The following is a 22849-nucleotide window of genomic DNA, read 5'->3' as shown; positions in this document are numbered from 1 at the left end:
AGATTTTTCTTTTTAGGTTTTCTTTTTATTATTTTATTATTTTATTATTTCCCTTCTACGTGACTTTACCGAAAGAACCAAGAAGATGTATGCAACAGTATTAGTAAAAACATTTTTTCGAAATAATTAAAGAGAAATCGTTTATGAACCATTCCCACTGCCTCGATATGTCACTAACATTGGATGCAGTGATATGGCCCAAAGGTATCCTGTTTGCCGCTTGTTGCATAGGTTCATGGTTCGAATCCAGCACACTTTTCTGAGGGTGTATTTTGTATAAAATAGTATGCACTGTCTGCTCACAGCGGACATTAAAGATATAATTTTAAATGAGTAGGCGATTACCAAATTAGGGAAATTACACCCCAAATTACTTATTTGGGATTACATATAACATTGCCCTCTACTGTGAAACTACTGTAGACTGTGTCTGATAGCCATGCACTATGAGAATAACGCAAATACTAAATGTACTTATCATAGTTATTACTATTGTTATAATTCTGATGTTTTTTAAATTATGCAGGTTGACAGCGTTTGTGGTGAAGGTGTATTCTTTGGCCAAGAGTATCATCATAGTGGACAACAAGGAACTGTGCGGGCCAGTGGAATGGGTCATTAAACACCGACAGAACAGCGATGGCTCCTATAGAGAGGATGCTCCTGTCTACCATCGCGAGATGCAGGTGTATACTGTGTTATAAATCACAAGTAATAATTGTGTGTATAGACAAAAGCTTTTGCAAGCCAGTGTTAATGGATACAATCATCATTGTGAAAGTAAAAAAGATCATTGTGCAGTTTCTCTACTTCCATACCGCTGACAACTGGTCTCTTATTAATAATCTTCAGCAAATCCCTTCTGGCCACGGAACACACTGCAGATACAGCTTTTGAGCCATCATTACACTTTCTCACCTTCTACCCATAAGCCTCACTCTTCTCTCTGCACCTCGGGATGAGAAGGGACGTGCTGGACATTACCTCCCTGGCAGTGGCTGCCGCTGTAGTGAACCAAAGGGTGATCTGGCAGAAAGAAACCAATCTTACCACTTGAACAACTTAAAGTCAAACAACACCAAGAAGATGGAGTCTCGTAAACCATTTCATTCCTATTGGGCCTTCAGATGTTAGTCCCAGTCATATAGCAGGAAGGCCACCTCCAAACCAGCCTACATGTCCCGCTTCATCAGAAGGCAAAGGAAATGCTCAAATCCAATCTCGTTTATATTTATAGAGTTATTTCACTCAAGGTGCTTTAACATTGCTTGCAAAACGGTGACATTATAGAATATATATGCAGGGGCGTACAAAGATTAAGTGACAGTGATAGAGGGTACTTAGGGATAACGAAAAGAGAATGGACAAATAAAACAGAGGTAAGCTTTAATGTGCAAGGGACGTTCATCTAGCAGAGGGGTGCAAGGGGGGAGAAGGGCCGAAAACAGGATTTTGACAGAGAGGACAGACAGAGAGAGACATAGAAGATGGGGAATTAAGATGAGAGGGGACATAGGATATGAGAGAAGCAAGATAAGGTGGAACAAGGCAAAGAATATATTTAAGGACAAGTGAACCTTATGGCGGGACCCCGGGGTCCCATATGCCCCCGGCTCTTGCATAAACTGCATTGCGACGTCATTTTATCTCTGTTGAAGGCGAACAATAGGGCAATCTATTCCTCTCGACGATATCTACCCGATGCGCTAATCAAAGTTTCAAAGTTTTGTTTCTTCTGCGCATTTGTCCTCGCTGCACTTGGACGACATGACAACAGAATGATCTGTTCCAGGTGGGTCGCGGCGTTTATATGCGCAGTGGGACAGAGTTGCCAAAAATAAATAAATTACTATTTTGACTTCCGTTTATTTGGGACCCCGGGGTCCCGCCATAAGGTTCAAGTGTCAGGTCTTTGATAAGACAGCGGTGTAGTGAATGGGAAGCCAGCGGAGCTGAAGGAGGAGAGGCGAAGTGTGAGAATTAAAGGGGAGATTTATAATAACTTACGTGGAAACATGTATAATTTGTTGGAGGGGAGTCAGGGCAGAGGCAGAGAGACCAAGAAGAATATAATTCAAGTAGTTCAGATAGTTAAAGATAAGAGGATGAACCAGGAGTTTGCTGGCAGAAATATAAATGAAAGGGTGGATTTTCCTGATTTTGAAAAGATGAAAGTAGCAGATGCGAGTATTAGCGGAGATGTTGTTGAAATAAGTGAGCGAAGAGTTAGAGATAGCACCAAGGTTGAGGGCAGAGGAAGCAAGAGTGAGAGAGATGAGGGAAGGAGATGGTTGGGACGGGAGGAGGAGAGCGAGAGGCCGTAAAGGAAATTATCAATGTTTTAAATGGTTTGAGAGAGACAAAGTGAAGCGCAATCTAGGATTGGATGGCAGCCAGATAAGAGGAGACAGAGGAAAGGTAAATGAAGGAAATGAGAATAATATTTTGGTATGCTGGGAAAATAAATAACGAGGAAAGCAGAAAGAGGGGAACATATATTCCAGAGGCAAAATATAGAGCAAGAATAGTAAGGCACCCAGGGCCGATCCCTACAGAACACCAACCTTTAGGGGAGGGAGGGGATGCAGAGTGATTGGAGACAGGATGTGATAAGACTTGAGCCAAGAGATGGCTCTGTGCCAGGGGGGGGGGGATGCCAGTTGCCGAAGTTGGAGAAATTTTGAAAGAAGTGGGATGATGAACAGTGTCAAGAAGAATGAGAATGGAAGAAAGACTGGCATGAAAGATTGTTTTGGAATTTGAGACAGGGTGTTTCGGTGGAATGAAGAGGCCGAACACCGAATTGGGATTTGGGATAGAAGGAATGTAAAGAAATGTGGAGTGAGAGCCAGTTATGAACAAGGCATTCCAAAATTTGAGAAAAGGCATAAGATAAATAGGGCGATAATGGCCAGGGATAGTTGGGTCAAGGTATGTTTTTTGAGGAGAGAAACAAGAATGGACAAACCAGGGTCATATGTGCCTTCTGGACAAAATGTACTTACCATCCAGCAGGCTCGAGAGCTGCAAGCCATTCCGGTGACCAAGGTGAGGTACATCTTAGTATGTCTGGGGCACATGGCTTCCACGATGGAGATGGTGCCCTGGGTGATACTGCACATGAGGCCACATCAGCAGGCTCTCCTGCGTCAATGGGACCCAATTCATATCAGTCTAGATTTGTAGATCAATTTGACCCAACAAGCAGTTGATAGCCTCCCCTGTTGGACCAATTAGGGGAATCTGCACGCATACATAACAGATTGAACATCTTCCCTTCTAAAAAGTGGTCTGTCCCTCCTATTACCAGCTCGAGTGTTATTACCGAATGCTTTAAATAACACTGGACTGATGGCCGGTGACATACATTTTTAGAAAATAAGGTGTTGTACCTTGGTAAAAACTTGTTTCTTTTGTCCATGCTTACGGCAACCGGCCTTTCATCTGTCCCCTCGATTGGCTACTCCCTGCGATCAGTGGGAGATTGTAGGGGATCATCTTTTCAATGCAGAGAAACGTGACATCTGTCCTTATCTCAATCTTGATTTGAAGCTTTCGTGACTGCAGGAATTACTCTTTGGTTCTTTGGGTAAAGTCACGTAGAAAGAAAAAAATAAATAATAGAACACGACGTTTCGATTGCAACACAAACAACCGTTATCAGGTGAGAACTCTATGTAAATGCAAGCTTGGAGAGAGACATATACAGAGATAGACAAACAGACACGGAGAGAGACACATAGAGACACAGAGAGACAAATACACAGAGAGACGTAGAGAGACAAACAGAGACAGAGGAGAGACATAAAAAACGCCTCTGTGACGAGGAATTGTGTTAGCCGACTCTTTGTGTTACATTACATTTTTAAGTTTATTAGGTTTGATTACTCAAGCTTCCAATTTCTCTTCCCCTGCCGTAACTTCAAATTTAGCATTCTTTGAAAGAACGTAATAAACCAGGTAAAGTGTTAACTGTTGTGTTAGCCGACGCTCTGTGTTGCATTGCATTACATTTCTAAGTTTACTAGGTCTGATTTCTCAAGCTTCCAATTTCTCTCCCCCTGCAGCAGATCCCATCCCTCCCTTGGCTATACTTGTGCCCTGCTGCAGATCCCATCCCTCCCTTGTCTCTCATTGACATGCTAATTTCTCTGCCCCCCCTCTCTCTATATAATACCTCGTCACAGAGGCGTTGTTTCTCTGTCTCTCTTTGCGTGTGTATATGTGTCTCTCTCTCTCTGGTTGTCTCTCTGTGTGTTTGTCTCTCTCTCTCTGGGTGTGTCTCTCTCTCTCTGGGTCTCTCTCTCTCTGTGTATGTTTCTCTCTGTATATGTGTGTCTCTCCGAGCTTGTATTTACATAAAGTTCTCACCTGATTACGGTTGCTTGTATTACAATCGAAACGTCATGTCTTATTATTTATTTTATTTTGTCCTTATCTCCTTTTCAGTGTTCTTACGCTTTCAAGTTGATGAGTCTCCACTGTTTATGTTCTGTTCAGTGTCAAACTTCTCCCTTTCTACCTATTCTCCAAAAGTCTACGAATGTGTCTGTGAAAGAGAGTGTTACATTATTTGTCTCCTACTGTGAGTGTGGCTTTGCTAATGAGTAGTGAGGCTTATTGGTAGAAGGCAAGAGTGACCGCCCTGAAAAGTGTTATCCGCAGTACCTAAAGCAGCCCGAATGGAATTGCTGAATGTTATGAATAGCACTGGACCGGTAGGCCAACGGAATGGACTAGGGAAACATTTTTACCAAGGTACACATCCTTGTTTTTAGAATAATTACTTGAGCTTCAGAGGGAAACCACAGACTGAAATGCCTCCTTGGCTATACTTAACTCGCCTTATATCATGCAGAAGAAAATGTTATTATGAATGGTGGGTTTATATCTAGGTTAAATCCTGTAAGGTGAAAAGTGGCCTTAATATTGGTGGAAGGGTGGCGTAATAGTAACATCTCAGAAACATACTGGGTGAAATTCCCTTTTTGGGAGCTTTTCTGCATTAAGTTTTTTTATTAATATTTCCCCTTGTTATGCATCGGTTTCATCTGGACTCTCTGGGTTTGCTACCATAGTAAAACACGTAATAAAGCATACAATGTAACTGGTATTGGCCAAACATCCCAATTGGGACTATACAACTTGGGAAGACCATCCTGAAAAAAAATGTTCGAATGATGCCCTTCTGGATAAACAAGCATACTGAATAATATATACTTTCTTGCATGCTGTAATGTACACTAATTTGTATTTTAAATTAATTTGTATTGCTTGATATGCATTTACTTTTTCAGGGAGGAGTGGGTGGATTGGAAGGCCACGTGTCTATGACGGCATTTATTCTCATTGGAATCCAACAAGCGCAAGAATATTGTGGAGGCACTGTTCTGGTATTAAATTCCACCATATATAAGTATCACACTTCAGCAATACATAATTACATTCCACATTCTTAGTGCAGCAGAGATCTCTCCATAGGACAACTGCTGATCTAACGACATCAGAGGGTATGATGAATTAAGTCAACCCTGAATGAGGAATTGAACTCACAAAATGCCACTCCCACGACCGCTAAGCCCAACTGTAGCGCATTCGCCACCTGTTTCAGAGGTTCACGGATTGAAAATGGTCAGCCTGATTACTGCAGCTGTATTTGTCATTACATTCTTCATGCCGTCTGCTTTACATTGGACGTTAAAGATCCAAGTAATTTGAAACAAATAGATGATTCTAAGCCAGCGTCATGGTCCAAATTTGAAAAGTTACCTACAAAGTAACTAAATGGATTTACAAATAGCAATCAACCCATTGCTGTGAAATTACTGCAGACTATGCCTCTGTAACATATTAGCACTATCATGATGGCCTTGTGCTATACAATTAGCACAAAATAAATGCACTATATTTAATTAATCCGCTTCATGCTGTGCCTCATGTGATCAGCATGGTACCTAGAGTATAGTGTTTACATGATGACGATCGACATTCACCACCTGCCTGATTCCTGTGGTGGCAACTTTTGGTTATCTACATTGAGGGAAATGGGTAAATTCCATGACTGTCACTAACCCCACTAATCATCAGCTTTGGGGATCACATTGGAATCTGGAAACAATGCGCAAGCATCAACGTTGTGAGGGCACATATGGCCACGGTAAGCCTGGTGATGAGGATGGTGAGAAAGAGATTATGAAGGTGGTGATGAAAAACAGTGTAAACGTCACCGCCTAAGAGAGCACAAGCGTGGGTGTTGTGTTCCAACAGTGCAGCGTTCCCAGCTGCATTGTCAACCGAGCCACCGGTTCATCTAAACCATGATGCCTAATGAATAGCGTCACTGTCTCAAATGAACTTGGTTTAAACATCGTAATCACCTTAACTGCTAAATCGGCTCAATTACACTGGTATCAGAATCGTGACGGCTACTCAACTGCATTGTAATTTGAACATTGATATCAATTGCACTGCGTCGCCCCCCCCCCTTTCTTTGCTGACTTGTGGAATAGGTTGTGAACCAAAGGCTAGGAGAGTAAACCCTATAAATATAACAGCAGAAGGTAATGGAAAACCACTGCTGTATTTACCAATGGAGTCATGTCCAGAACTAGAAGTATTAATACTAGAAGTAATACTGTTCACAATGGCGTAGATGGGGGTTCCACAGGGTAATGGTGCCTTGTCTGGTACAAACTGTCATGGGTGGCACGTGACACTCGAATTGTAATCATGCGACTGTCCACAACAGCAAAAACATTCTAAGCACATTAACTTGGAAATGACAAGACTTGGTATAAACACTTTTAGGACTTAGTGAAGTTAGATGGAAAGGTAGTGGACATTTTACAACCGATGGAAAGTTATCAATCTATTCAGGAGGGAATACAAATGTGAGATGAGTAGGAATGCTGCAGCAAGCTCTCTGATATGACTTTTGCAGATATGAGAGCCATTTGATATCTCCATCATTCAAGTACCATATGCCCCTACAGCTGAACACTCAGACGAATAACTTGAGGCATGTTATGAGGAGATAGACAAGGCTAAAGAACAGTGTAAATCACAGGTGGTAAGAATGGAGATGGGAGATGTCATTTAAAAAGTTGGAGAGCGTAGGGTAGATTATATATTTGGACCATATGGATGAGGCAAAAGGAATGAAAGATACCATTTTATAGATTACTTCACAATAAATAGACACAGTGATAAACATGTGGTTCAAAGAACATCCCAGAATATTATGGACCTAGAAGAGCCCAGGTGACTGTAGTCAGAACCAGATTGATTTCATAACCAAAAACAGACATTATCGAAATGAGATTCTTCAAAGGCAAATCTACAGCCGATTGTGGAAGTGAACATATTGCCATTGTATGTGTAATGCGGGCGTGGACGACCTTCCGGAGGTGACGTCATGGGGGGAGGAGTTACGTCACGTGGGGGAGAGGGTTCAGGTCTATAAGGGGAGAAACCGGAAGCAGTAGGGAGTGATCGGAGACTGGGAAAGTGTGAGGCCACGCAGGGCGGAGTGGGGAAGAGAGAGAGTGGCGAGATCGCCACACACACACACACCCCGAGGATCGGCACCGTCGGCCAACGGTGACCGACCCCGGGGCTGGAGGAGCAGCGAGGAGACTGCAGAGAGAGCAGTGGGTCTGCAAGGGTGGAGTTCGGCAGCGGGGGTCTGCGCGACGAGACAGCAGCGGGTCTGCAAGGAGGGAAGTGGGCTACGTGAGCAACAGCAGCCTGGGGCTGCAGAGCGAAGAGTATATAGGGGAGTGCTGTGAAGTGGGCTACGTGAGCGATAGCAGCCTGGGGCTGCAGAGCGAAGAGTAAGGGGGAGTGCCGTGAGGGAAAAGAGATCGAACCCAAATAAAGGACACAGGACAGAGAGAAGCGTCCGAGTCTTTTATTACATATGTAAGATGAGAGTGATATGAAAGTTAAAGAAAGCAATAGGTACCCCTAAAATTCAGGTTTACTTATTAAAAACGGATTGATAAACTCAGAAAAAAACAGAAAAGCTCTAAAAATAGATTTAGGGCGATTCAAAGTAAAAGAAAATGGATAAATGAACAATGTGAGGAAATGGAGATTAATCCATAGGAGAATAATATTATTGGGAAAGCATATGGTTCTTCCAGTGCTTGTACAGAGTCAAAAGGTGATTCTGTTTTCATGTCGAGAAAGCAGATATTAGAAATGTGTCTGAGTATATGAATGAACTATATGATAACAATAAAGATGAGAGGCCAGAGATTTAAACAAATGTGGAAAGACTAAACATTTTAAAAGTATAAAATTGAGGTGCCACCAGGAAAATGAAAGATGGCAAGGTGACAGAACCTGATAATAACTCAGTAAAAAATATTAGATCTCTTCATGATGTTGGAAAAGAGAAAGTGACAGAACTTGCATATGCAATATATTACACGGGATGTATACCAGAAGATATAGGCAAATCAGTATTCATCGCTCTTCAATCAATCAATCTTTATTTTACGTGCCAATGTCACCCCCCGTAAAGTAGGCATCAGTGCACAATGTCACCCTCCGTAAAGTAGGCATCAATGCACATTACAAGGGAATGGGAATGGTACATCACCAATTTCAACAAATGGATGCAACTGGGAGTATATAATGCAACGTTCTTGAGTAATATCATAGACAGAGGGAAGTGGAGGGCTATGATCACCAATATTTTGAGAAAGGACTTGCACACAGACGGAATAATTACGATTATTAAATGCCAAGTTCGGCCTGATCAGTCACTCCAGGCACCACCTTTGAGTTCTAGCAATGTGATATACCTCGCCATCATTATTTACGATGGGTCGGCAACCAAAAATGGTACAGCAGTAAGGTGCACTTCCACCAATTAGGTTAAAGTTAAAGGTGCAGCCCTGCAATTGCCTGCTCACACCATTGGTGATCAGATGTCTTGAGAGATGTGGGCATACTCACACTTTACCCCACCCTTTGCAACTTGCCGATGGTATAACCATTTACACTACTGAGTAAACAGTGGCGGCAGGTAGATTTGAGAAATTTGTCTTATTGTTTAAACTGCCGTGCCGGAATTTGGACTCAAACTCTCGATTGGAAGAAGTCTTGTGTGCTAACAATTACACTACTGTAGCAGCTCACACAGAACTGAAAAAGTAACGTTTTGTAAATATTGAAACTCATGGTCTGAATGAGAAAGGGAACATTAAGGAAAATAAAATTACGAAATTGAAAAATTAATTTTTTATATCATCCATTCCGTGAATTTTCTAAATGAAATTACACAGTATTAGGGAGATGCCACTCTATCTGCATAAATGCAGTCCATAATTTAAAATCCAGAACAAAAACTGAAACGTGCGCAAAAATTATTATGAGATCCATGCTTGAAATTACAATGAGAGATGGAAATAGGAACACGTGGATTTGATGACATATGCAGGTTAATGACATGATCCAAACTATTAAGAGTGGGCTTGGGCTAGACACATCTTGGTTAGAAGGGATGATGGATGATGGCCAAAAATATTAACAGAGTGGCAGCGATGGAATTAATGCATTTGAAAGTGCGTCCACCAAGACATGGAGCGATAAAAACAGTTCGTGTGCAGGTGCGAGATGGATTGTTGCATTACACTGTCGGGGGAAAATGGAGGCTTGGGGAGGCCACGAGTGTATTAATCATGGCTGATGATTATGATGATGCAATATTATACAGAAAACACTATTTGTTGTGTAACACGTGATGTTTGTGTCTGTATGCTCAGAACTACCAGCAGAGCATGAACAGAGCGGTACAATTCCTCGCGAGTAAAGTGTCCGGCCTCCAGCGTATGTACACGATCGCCATCACAGCGTACGCTTTGGCTCTGCAAGACCCAGAGTCTGAAGCAGCCCACAGCAGCTGGAAGAAACTGGAGAGCAGAGTCACTTTTGAGCTAAACGGTTGGTGATATTATTGCCTATAGTATAAATGTATTTATGATAACATATTTGGGGCAGTGACATGACTCATGTCTAGTGTGTATGCCACTTGTTTCAGAGGTTCACAGTTTGAATCCAGCAGGCCACTGGGGTTATTATTGCGTTCACGGAGCTAATACGGGCTGTCTGATTCATAGTGGACGTTACAGATCACTTGATGTAATGCAAAACAAGGAGGCCATTGTGTGCCGGCGTTATTGTGAAAATTTGCCAAGTTCTAAAAATTACATCACAAATTACTCATTTGGGATTACACATCGCAAAATCTGTGAAACTACTGCATACTGTCATAGCCTTGTGGTATGAGAATAGGGTAAATACTTCATGGATGAAATAATTATGAAATTATGAATTAATGCATTCGAATTACTAAATATAATTTTATGGTTAAAGAACCTATACATCAATATATTATTTTTATTGCTGTTCCATAAATCAGTTACATATTATTGCAATACACCATAAGGGTAAAGAGGCACTAATTTGTGGATATATCTGTACCCCATGATTTAGGCCGTCGCTATTGGAAGGCAGACGAAGCAAGTCATGGGCTTCAGATGTCTGCTATCTCAGTGGAGGCCACCGCGTATGGGCTACTGACGTATCTGCGCCACAAGGACTATGAGAGCGCTCGAGGAGTTGTTGACTGGCTCACCGAGCAGCGAAACTACGGAGGCGGCTTCGGATCTACACAGGTGTGTGATTCACAATAAATAAACTGGCATTTTCAGTGATAGACCTGTCAGTTAAACAAACTCTTTGGTTCTTTTGGTAAAGTCACATAGGTATAAAATAAAATAAATCACGACGTTTCAATCGCAACACAAGTGGTCGTCCTCAGGCAGAAAAAAATATAATTCAGCAGTGGAACTGCTGAACCAGCGAGAGAGCTGTTACAACAAGGTTATATATTTGGCGATGGGCAAGCAAGCAGGGTCTGAGCTGGAAAGGAATTCCATCCACGGATGCAAGCACGTCAGTTGTGTTAATGGGGGAGATTAGGGAGAGAGGGATTATTAACCAGATAAAGTCTTAATTGACTGTGATGTTTCCATCCTACCTGCCTATGTCAGCTGTTATTTTGGACTCTGTGTCTCTCTCTCTATGCCTTTGGATTGCACCTCTCAGGCTCACATGCCCTTGGGATTGCACTCTCATGTTCAGGTCCCTTGGATTGCACTCTCATGGTGCTAATCTCTCATTAACACTGCTGTCGTGCGCATATGCGGGCATGATACTCTTATGCGGTGACGGAAGCTCATTCGTGCTATTCTCCCTCCCTAATCTCTCTCTCCCTAATCTCCGCCATTAACACAACTGACGTGGTTACGTCCATGGATGGATTCCTTTCCAGCTCAGACCCTGCTTGCTTGCCCATTGCCAAATATATAACCTTGTTGTAACTGCTCTCTCGCTGGTTCAGCAGTTTCACTGCTGAATTATATTTTTTTCCGCCTGAGGACGACCACTTGTGTTGCGATTGAAACGTCGTGATTTATTTTATACCTACGTAACTTTACCGAAAGAACCAAAGATTATGGATTCCTGCAGTCAACAAAGCTTCAAATCAAGATCAGTTAAACAAAATCAATTAAAAAAACTCGCCACATTCGTCATAAACATATATATATACAGTAATACCCCTCCCACTTTATGTAATTTCGCGATAATGTACTCAACTTATTGATACCCAATCCCATTTCATGTACTGTGTACCTTGCTATAACTTACTCAAGATTTACAAATTAAACCATGAAGTCACAAATTTGTATGCCTGTAATCAGTTGATATTTTGAGTATTGTGCCTTCTTCACAGCAGAGAGACTGGGGAGATTTTCCGACCTAGAATGATTAATTATTATGGGTTGGACAATGTAATGATTTGGCCAAATGTATGTTGTAAGACCCTCCACCATATGACATAGCCAACCACCGAATTGCTGCACGTGCAAGCGTTTAACGGGCGAGTTAGCTTTAGCTCACGAGCACCTGAATATGCTTGACCTCGCAAATCAAATTCCTACATTTTAGTCAGAAAATTGCTCAACAATTTACAACATGATAATTGGTGCATTAACCGCTTAAATTGTTTGGCTGTGTTTGGTGGTAAAGAGTCTTCAAACACAAATCTGACCACATCATCACCTGGCCTAACTTAAGTCCACTATAAATTATACTGTTGCTGTTGATGATGTGAATGTTGCTGATGATGGAGCTGATGATGATTGCAAATGGAAGTTCCTACAAGTTCGCATTAATGAAATCACGATGCGAATTCCGCTGCGGGTATGATGATCGTTACTCTAACCATGATGGTCGACATCATCATCATAAGTTACTGCGAACAGCGCACATGAATATCGTCATCAGCAACAGCAGCTGCTACCAGCTCTGAACACACAATTACAGATGCTAATTCACGCACGCTGTGTTCCCATACAGTAACATAATTTCTGAAAGGTTTAGACAGTACATTTGCAGAGGTGCGCAAGCAGAATAAAATAACGAATGTGTAATTTACGTTTTCTCAACATACTTGTCTGAAGTGCTGGCTTATTATCTATTTTGATTCACAGTAGATTTTTGGGCGAGGCCAGGGATGATCTGGCTACATTTATATTGTTAAGACCCTCTATCACCTGACGTATAAAAACATCTGTCCGTTCAATGTTTGTACACCGCCTGACTGTTTAATTTTATTGGTTATATCAGATGGTGTTGGATCATAACGACACAAATTTGGCCAGATCATTGTGGCCTCACCCAAAAATATATATCTGCAAAATCCTACATATTAAGTTTTATTATCATTACTGTATTATAAGGCAGTGATTATAATTATCAGTGTTACATTTGTGTATGTACTCCAAGTACCTTACAGTTTTAGGCATTGTGCACACATAAATGTATAAAATTACCAAAATCGTCAGCAGGAAATATGCATTGTTTGGGGCAGTGACAGCCCAGTGGTAACATGTTCACCGTTTGTAGCAGAGGTTTGTGGTTCGATTCCTGCAAGCCACCCTTGGTTATTAACCACGACTACATGACATCTGTTTTAGAGTGGACGTTAAAGATCCCCCGACATTAATTGAAATATGAGGCCATTGCATTCCAGATTCACGGTCCAATTGGGAAAATTACCTGCAAATTACTCAAATTGGATTCACTTAGTGAGATTGCTCCCCGACTGGCAGACTAATGCCCAATTGCAGGCCAGATGCTGGGTCACCTTGTGCCACACAGGGACAGCTGCCAATATTTTGAGATGAGATGTGATGCAAGTCTCTTATTATGTGGTAAGCGCTCTGAGATGCTTCTGCATAAAGGAGTGGGCTCTTATTAAAACACATCGTTGTCATAATCATTACCTGTTAACGGCTTCAAACTCTTGCACAAACCTGATTATTATTATTGAGTGATGTGGTGTGTTGTGTTTGTAGAGCACCATTTTGGCCCTGCAAGCAATGTCTCAATACAAGATGGATTCTTCCAGTCAAGCCCCGATTAATGTGCAACTGGAAATAACATCACCAAAAAACAATTTTGAGAAGAAAATGAAAATTACTGAAGAAACTCGGTTTGTGCAAGAACCTCATAAGGTAGGTGCAAGAGTTAATGTTTTTCATTGAAAATTTGGAAATAGGATGGTGCAGTGGTATCACTCTTGCCATACAGCTAAAAGTGCCTAGATTATATTCCGACTTGGGTGACTTGAATGTGCAGGTTGTATGTTCTCCCCCCTGTTCTGTATTAGTTCTTCCAGATTCTCCGATTTCCTCCCAAAACTAAAACGAAGCACAAAACCTTACAATGTTTTGGGCATTAGCCAAACATCCCAATACTTAAAGATGACCTGAAAATTACTCAACTGGGATTACACACAGCAGCATCACCTCTACTGTGAAACTACTGCAGACTGTACCATTGGAACCTCTTAGAGCCTAGTCTCACATGGGTTGGACCAACCCATGTGAGACTAGGCTCTAAAAAAAGCTGTCTCGGGTGTGGACCAATCAACTTTAAGGACAGTGCATATATTATCAGAGTTATGTTTTTTGTTTGCATTATGGCTACAGGTATTGTGATCTATGCAAACATGACTCCTTGTAAAAAAAAAGGTGTCAATTTTGTTGCCAGATAGAAGGGTACATTTTTTTAAATCATACTGCAGACTGTGTCTGTGAAACATAATCCATATGTGATAGCCTTGCACTATAAGAATGGTGCTTACAACAAATATACTAAATTATTATTAAAAGCATTGCCATATACATCTATTACATTCATAAAAATTAGCCTTCCCGTACCCTTTACAAACAGGAGGGGCTGATGACTATGGTTCAATAACCTAGAAATGTAACCGTTTGTGTTGTGTACAGATTCCACCTGGAGGAAACATCACTGTAAAGGCTTTGGGGAGAGGCACGTTTACCCTTTCGGTAAGACTTTCTCATAGCCGCTAACCAATTTCCACTCAAGTTATATTTGTATACGCATGCATGTACACTTTGACTGACTGCAGCAAGTCCATGATAATTTTACATTTAGGCTATCGCGACCAATATGATTCATAATTGATTTTTGGGTTACATCGTGGAAGTAAAATGTCTGTCGTAAAACCTCCACCTGACAAAGCCAGTTAATAAAAGTTGTCACTTGAATAAATTGGAAAGAAAGTGCACACTGATGCCTATCTCAATGCACACTCACACCATCACTCACAATAAAAATCCTCTCATAAAATGCTCAGATATTGGACAAAAATTGTCAGAAGCTGAAAGTCTGAGGAGTGAGATTAAACATGTCAAAAACTGCTACAATTGAATGGATACAATACACCAAAACCTTGCCCATCGTGGATTTTCCCATTGCATATTTGACTATTTACACTGTATTCAGGTACAGTTTACCCATCAGACCCTTTTGGCTCGATCATTTGCGGTTTTGGCTGCGAGATTCCTATACAGTACGTATCGTAAATAAGTACTCTACAGATACTCGAACTGCACTCTGCTCGTAATGATGCTGCTGCGGAAGATTACAATGCTATGATCATTCACTGTAATTAAAAGTATTTTTAGTTATTTTTAAAATGCATATTTACTGTACGTGTCATAAACCGTAATCATTATTCACTATTTAAAGATAGAACGTCAATGACGCCCTGGACACTATAAAGCCAGACAAAGCTCCAGGCGTTGATGGAGTCCTACCGAACTTCCACAAAAATTTTAGACCAAAGTTACCACAACTGTATGAAATCTTCTCTCAAAGATGTTCATACATCAGGTAAAAAAGTTGTTGATGAGGAGTGAAATTAAACATGTCAGAGGCGCCTCTGAGTTGCGGCCGTTACGTCTGCAAATTTGCGCGCGTTATAAATTGCATTATTATTATTAAACGATTACAATACCTCACACATTTAAGAGCATGAGTACCAAAAACAAATCAAATAGTACAAATGATGACAATGCTATTAAAACAAATTACCGTATATTGCAGGAGTAACTGATAAACTGGCTAGAATTTTAGAAAAAGAAAAAATGCGAGTGAGATTTGGCACAGTACGAAAAAAAAACGTTATCTGGTATTAAAGATAAACTATCGAAGCTATCAACAGGTGTTTATCAGATTACTTGCTCCTGTGACAAATGCTATGTTGGTCAAACAGGACGAAAGATTAGCACAAGAACACCAAAGAAACATAAAATACTAACAAACACAACTGTCAGTAGTTGCAGAACGTGCCTTGGATTTAGACATGTTGGGCGTGGCTCGTATCTGCACATGAATGGGGGATCGTATTTCCTTCCATACATAAAAAAACGGTGAGTAGCCGGTGGATGTGTGCGGGGCCATCCTGTAAGTGGCGAGGACCGGTAGGGATGTGTAAGTCCCAATCGAGTTGTGACTCACTGACCTGGTGGCTTAACATAGAGGTCAGAGTCCTATGTAGCCGTTCGACCATGCCATCCGTACGGTGACGTGCGCACCTTCTTCATCCCCAACAAATCACTGACTTCACACAACAATTTAGAAGAAAAATAATTTCCCTGATCGGTCAAAAGACGTTCAGGAGCACCCTTGTCCATTACATGAGGAATGCCTCAGTAATAGTCACAGCCGATTGATTAGGGAGCGGCCAGGCCACAGGCCAGCGTGAAAAATACTCGACCCCCGCAAGAAAATATTTGTTCCCTCGAGCGGTAGTGGGGAATGGACCAAGTATGTCCAGAGCAACAAGTTAATTGATGCGTAACACCTGAATAGATTGCAGTGGGGGACGGCAGGGCTTCGCTGGCGGCTTCCGCCGAGCACACTGCACACTGCACACACCCTTTGAGTAGATTATCGACATCCACAGACATGGCCGGCCAATAGAAATCCAGTTTGAGCGTGGCCAGCATCTTCTGCAAGAGACACCCATGCACAGCCCAAACAACCTCGCCTCGCAGGGCAGTGGGGACGACAATGGTATAACGGTGCAGCCCCCTGTCCCAATGCATTAGTAAGCTGCCCCGCAGAACGACCGAGGCGATGCTATGTCGATCCGTGCTCTCGTCAGCTTCCCTAAAACGACAATTTAAGCAGTGAAGCTTCCTCCGCCTGAAGGCGTCCCCATTCCTCGTAATCCAACCCAATGACCACATCCCGTGCGACCGAACCGCCGCCCGCCCCGCCCGTCGCAGCCTCGGCAGACGCCGCGAGAGTAGGGAGCGAGGTCATATCAGCCAGTTTACAGCGCCCGAAACCCGAAAAACACGCATACCCTCCATTCGGTGACAATCGCGACAGGGCATTGGGGTTCGTATGGTGAGAACGAACCCTTGCAGTACGTAACGTGGAATGAGAAGTCCTGCAGGATCTCCAGCCAACATGATAGTTGGCCTGACGGCTGATCTACACGCAGCGCGTATTGGAGCGCTGCATGATCGGAGCGCATCTCAAATTGTCTGCCGTACAAGTAGGGGCGATATTGCTGCACAAAAACCACAATGGCCGGCAATTCATGGCGCGTAACACAGGACCGCTGTTCGGCCGGAGACAGCACCCTACTGCCATCCGCAGCAATGCTCTACACCCCCTTGACAACCTGCGACAAGACGGCTCTAATTCCGGTATTGCTAGCATCCGTATCAAGGATGAACGGCAATGAAAAATCAGAATAACGCAGGGGAGTGGCGTTCACCAATCCATCACGGATGGCACGAAATTCAGCCTCCTCTTCTTCCCCCCAATGAAAGTAATGACCCTTAGCTGTCAATGCGTGGAGAGGTTTTGCAATTGACGCGAACCCGGTGACAAAACGGCGATAGTAGGATGCAAAACCGATGAAATTGTGTGCCTCACTCACCGAGGTGGGGGTTGGCCAAGTTCGGACGCACACAGTTTTCGGTTGCAATACCCGATTCGTCAACTATGTGGCCAAGATTCCGAACTGATTTCTGTAGAAGGTGACATTTCTGTGGCTTAAAATTCAGGTTAGCCGCATGCATTTTGAGGAAGACAGCACGCAGTCGGACCAAATGGTCATCGAAAGTGCAGCTGAAAATGATCACATCATCGAGATATATTAAACACGAGTCCCACTAGAGACCAGCTAGAACCAGTTCCATCAAACGTTGGAACGTAGCTGGGGCGGAATGGAACCCCATAGGAAACCGATTAAATTCAAACAATCCCTGCGGCATACAAAAGGCCATCTTAGGTTTCGAAGCATCATCAAGTGGCAACTGCCAGAACCCGGATAGGAGATCGAGGGTAGAAAAGAACCGTGCCTCCGACATCGTGTCAAGCGAGTCATCCATGCGAGTCAAGGGGTACATATCCGCAACAGAAACCTTATTAAGCTTGCGAAAATCAACACAATCGTAAGCTACCATTGTGTTTCTTAACAAGCACAATCGGAGCTCCCCAGGGACTGGTGGATGGTGAGATGTCTGCGGCCAACATCTCATCAACCGCCAGCCGAACATGTTCCTTTTCCGTCAAGCTCAGCCGGCAGGGGTTCTGCCGGATAGGAGCCACGTCACCCATATCAATATGGTAACGTGCGTCCAATATCAAATTTTCCCTTGCTAAAAATATCCAAAAACTCACGCAAAAGCTCCAGTAGCTTCCCCATCTGGTCCGCAGACAAAGCGCCACTCTCATAAACAGTTTGTCTATCCTTCATCCACGTCTCCGGGTTGTCGTGTGTAAGACGCAGCACCCACATTCCCGATGATGCCTCCTTGCAGACACGCCGGTGACGCATGAGCCAACACAGTACCCTCCTGGATAACTGTCATGTCCAACCCAATGTTAAGAACCTGAATAAAAGGTCTCAGCCGCTACCAAAGTCTGACCTTATTAGAAGGTCCCAAAACAATTCCGTCCTTCGTAGCCCCCAAATCGAGTGGCTTCCGCAAGCGGAGGGGAACTAACATCTGCGTGCCGGGAGAGATTATCACCGATCAGCGTGCAAGCGCTTGCACCGTGGCATTGGCCATGTACAAACAGGTGGGGGAAGGCAAAAATGCCATACGACGGCCGGATGGCAATTCCAAGCAGCCACGTTAAATATGTATTTTTAAGGGCATCCTTCCCAGGAAATCGGTTCCAAGTAAACAGGGAACAGCCAGGGACGTAGAACAAGAATATGTCCTGACAATTTAACATCAGCGATTAGCACCGCGGCCATTATCTGACCAATAATACCCAACGAGCCACCGTTGATGGCGAAACATGGTGCATCAACGAGGTCTAGGGCCCGACACTTAGGGGGCAAAATATTATAGATGAATTCCGAGGTGATGGTTGCCGATGCACCGGTGTCGACTAGCATCCTTATTTCTACTCCCTCGATAAACCAAAGCACGGCAGATGAACCCGCGGTCGCAGCCACCACTCGATGGGCCAGCTCCAACCCTGATCCGGTCAGAGCTGACGAACATCACGATCACGTATAGGACCTCCCCGTACCGACGCGCGACCGGGATACGAACCAAACTGCCTAGATGGGTGAGCTGAAGCCAGGGGTTGAGTGTAGAGTGCGTCGCAACTCGCCTTAGGGTGTAGGGAAGCATACGATGGCAGTGGTGCTGGCTGGCGCCGTCGTGGTACGTGGCAGACACGTACCCCAGCAGGCCGCAATTGAAGCAAATGACACGACCGCCTCCGGAACGAGACAATGACCTTGGCCGCTGCTGCTCGTCCATCCGTCGCGCCACACCATCACGCCGGTCGCTTCCACCCCGGGTCGACGTGCATGCTGGAACGGGCTCCACTTCATCAGGTGGCCCCAGCTCCATACAGGATGCGGCACACATTACCTGTGCCCTGTCCCGTTGTAGAAGTTGCTGGACATGGATGCACTTAGCGATCTTAAGAGATGAAATGTCATCATCTTCGGCTGGAAGAATGGTGTGGAGGACTTTCGCCAAGGCTAGCAGTCTCTCGAGGACCAACACGTCAATACCATCGTGGTCCATTTTCAGAAAGGCAGCTTTTGCCAGCACCAAAAGCGCGCTACGGAAGGCGAGGGCTGACTCAGTTTCACCCTTCCGTCATGTGGCAAACTTGTGGTGCGTATTCGATGGAGGCTCATAGATTGACGCCATCTGGTCGGGATGGCGAGAAACGCTGCAAGGGCGGTGTCATCGAGGGCGGCAGGCAACGCCCGCAGTGCCTCCACCTCCGGCCATCCTGCCAAGTCGGCATTCGTGAGGAACCGCCGCTTGAAGGCCACCCAGTCGCCACTGGTAGCCACAAACTCTTTAAGAAAAGGAAGCCGACGGCGGAGAGCCGGGATGTCCATCGGCGCTGACGGCGCATCTTCAATTTTGGCGGGCTGCGCGCTCCGCACCAGCGAAAAAATGGCGGCCGAGGATGCGGGCTGCGCTACCGGAATTCCTGCCCGCCGCAAAATGGCAGCGGAGTCATCGTCCACGAGCGGCACCGCCGCTCCCTCCTTCACCGGCGAGACCGTGGGATGGAGCTCCACGAGGATTGAAGCCGCAGCGTGGAGGAGCTCTGCGAGGCGACCATGCGCCTCCCGGAGGGTCGCCTCCACCGACGGCGAAGCGTGGCGCGCCCAGGACGGCACTCTGTTCCACCGGCAGCGTCTCCCCTCCATCCTCTGGAACTGTAGGTGGGACGAGGTCCTCTTCCTCGCTGTCCAACGTCCTGGTACATGGTCTGCGACGTGTAGACCTAGTCTACCACTAGCTATACAGGCTAGTGTGTTGGCCACTTCTGACAGCAGTTGTAGTGAGTCCAACTGAGTCGCAGGCGTTGTTCTTCAGAGGCAACACATTTATTACACAACACGTATATACAAAAGGGGTAACTGCCCCTTTATCAGATACAACCTAGGGTGGTGATCACCCAGCTAACTACACTACCATACAGGAGTTATGGCTACGACGGACCGGACCCCCACTCGGGTCCCGGGCCACGTGTTGGTGCCTCTTCAGACGTAGAACGTGGAGCTTCCAGCTTGCAGAACGAAGTGACCTCGGTCCCTCCCAGGGGACCCACCTTATATCCTCCCGGGTCGGGGCCGGTCCCGCCCTCGGCCCCACCCACCTTTGCAAGCGTTCCAGCTCTCTCTCGATCCCCGGACACATGATCACCCCCTAGCCCCCCCACCTGGGGGCCACTCTATTGACACTCCGGATCACGTGCCTACGGGGTCTACCAGAGTTCCATGGCCCGGGGCAACCCTGTCCCTGGGCTGACACTCTCCCGCTTCCTCCTGTGGGAGCCCGCACTGCATGCCATGCGTGGTGCCCTCGCTATCCTAGCGCTCACCAAGCGCCACTAGGGCAGGTACTACACCCACCTACGGGGTGTATGCGATGACGGTGCATTGCACGCTGTGCTCTGCTAGAGCCAGCCTCACTCAGTAACACACACGATGCTGTCCGCGACGTAAGTACATCGCATGCCACGGCCCTCCAGGGCCAACACCACACAGTGACATCCCCAATATCATTACAAATGCAATACTGTCGACCATTCAAATAACCGATAATCTGAGTAAATGGATTAACTGTGACTAACCTCATGTGTAACATGTATCATTTCATATTAACATAATGTACTACAATTGATATTAATACATTAACTCCAATTGGGTCCTTCTCACTTATAGGTGTATAGTGATGACATCACCTTCCCCTATTAAAGACTGCAAACAGTAAGGCAACTTCACATTTGTAGTGGGTTCTACGGAGACACACACTTGAACTTTGAGGCAACACGTTTATTCTCACACCCCAACAGGGTAACTACATAAACTTAACAACGGGTTCTACATATAGGTGATAACTACATGGTTAACTAGACCACAACGGGGGAACTACATAACCGGGTTAGTCATTAACACACTGCCTGACCCACGATGCCAAGCGTAAAGACTAAAGATCGAGGACCGAGGATCGAAGAGACGTAGTACCGATGGGTTCCATTCCAACAAACAGCCACGATTGCTCTCGGGACCTCCCCTTTATGCTCCCGAGCGTGGCCTCGCTCCGCCTTCGGCCACACCCCCTTCTGGATCTCACCAGAAGGTTCTTGACCGAGCATCACATGCCCCTCAAGCCCCCTTTTGGCCCCCCTCGCTACCCTGTCCTGGTCACGTGCCTTCTCGGGTTCACCCAGACTGTCACATTCTTACTTGCCTTTTCTCTGACCCTCACCTGAACCATGCCCCCAAGGGCCTGCTTCCATGCCATACCTACTCTGGTGCCAGAGAGAGGCTCAAGACATACAGTTCCACTCTTGTGACAGTAGCTGTCTATAAATGCCATAGTGACTCCATTTACATCACTACACATTTATATGCTGGTTGTAATCACCAGTGAAACGTCCTACTTAATTTTGACCTGCTATCAACAAAGATTCGTTCATGAAGCCATCCATATGGACACAATTTCAGACATAGACACAATTTCAACCGTGAAGATGGGTACAAACTCAGCAATCACTGGAAGGGTGTTATCAAACAGTCTAAGTCATAACTGGCTGTAATGTTTCCATTTTAGACTTTGTAGCCCTTTAATTCGTGGAAACCCACCACCAGCACCGCCCTACATGCCTGCTGGGTCACGTTTTTTTTAACACTTAGGCTACGCCCATATTAAACCTTTATAAACAGCTTGCCTTGATAGGTTTACCCCCTTTTCCTGATGACAACCGCTTGTGTTTCGAACGAAACGTCGTGGTTTTTTCTTTTTTTTCTATCTACGTGACTTTACCGAAAGAACCAAAGAATGTCCTACTTATTTATACATGTTATGGGATTGCTCTGTAACACCTGTGCTGCTGAAGTAGTAACCAATTGGCATATTCTGCTCACGTGACAAAGGTCACTAATTGGCTGTGTTGGCTGAAGGTGGGTGCACAACATATGTGCATGTTTGCTAACCCGCGAAAACATGAATAATATTGGTCGCAAAAGCTTACGCGCTAAGCGTATACGTTAAGCTTTCTTACTCCTCAGCCCTTCAGCTGTGTGTGTTCTTTCTGCAAACTCTTCTTTAACTTCTCATGTGTGTTTGTAGTTATGTTGAGTGCTTACATGGACACCAAGTGGATTGCATACGTGCTTGGAGAGGTATTGTGTTCAGTACTTGGGTAATGTGGGATCTGCTTTTTCAAGGTGCCACACTCTTTACTGGGGTTGTTAAAATAGTTTTTTCATTACTGGTAACTGCGTTAAAAAAGCAGTAAGAACAGTGACTGGTTTCCCACACGTAAAAATGTATCCATGAACAAATACAACATACCGGATTTACATTTCGATTTAAAGCTTTCGTGACTACAAGGATTCATCTTCTTGGTTCTTTCGGTAAAGTTACGTAGAAGGGAA

At 44.5% G+C, this 22849-nt stretch overlaps 1 protein-coding gene across 1 annotated transcript in view; it reads left to right on the top strand.

The window, feature by feature from the left end:
- The window catches only part of LOC133349575 (complement C3-like), a 161958-nt gene that overhangs the window by 98160 nt on the left and 40949 nt on the right, over window positions 1–22849 (top strand). Inside the window, exons 27-32 of the mRNA XM_061563145.1 lie at window positions 527–686; window positions 5298–5393; window positions 9774–9951; window positions 10504–10685; window positions 13434–13592; window positions 14373–14432. Coding sequence (XP_061419129.1) covers window positions 527–686; window positions 5298–5393; window positions 9774–9951; window positions 10504–10685; window positions 13434–13592; window positions 14373–14432 — 835 coding nt within the window. The remainder of the gene's footprint in view (window positions 1–526; window positions 687–5297; window positions 5394–9773; window positions 9952–10503; window positions 10686–13433; window positions 13593–14372; window positions 14433–22849) is intronic.

Source organism: Lethenteron reissneri, chromosome 30 (genome assembly GCF_015708825.2).
Source record: "Lethenteron reissneri isolate LAM-NWPU_2019-01 chromosome 30, ASM1570882v1, whole genome shotgun sequence".
Taxonomy (NCBI): domain Eukaryota; kingdom Metazoa; phylum Chordata; class Hyperoartia; order Petromyzontiformes; family Petromyzontidae; genus Lethenteron; species Lethenteron reissneri.
This window is presented reverse-complemented; position numbering and strand designations above follow the sequence as displayed.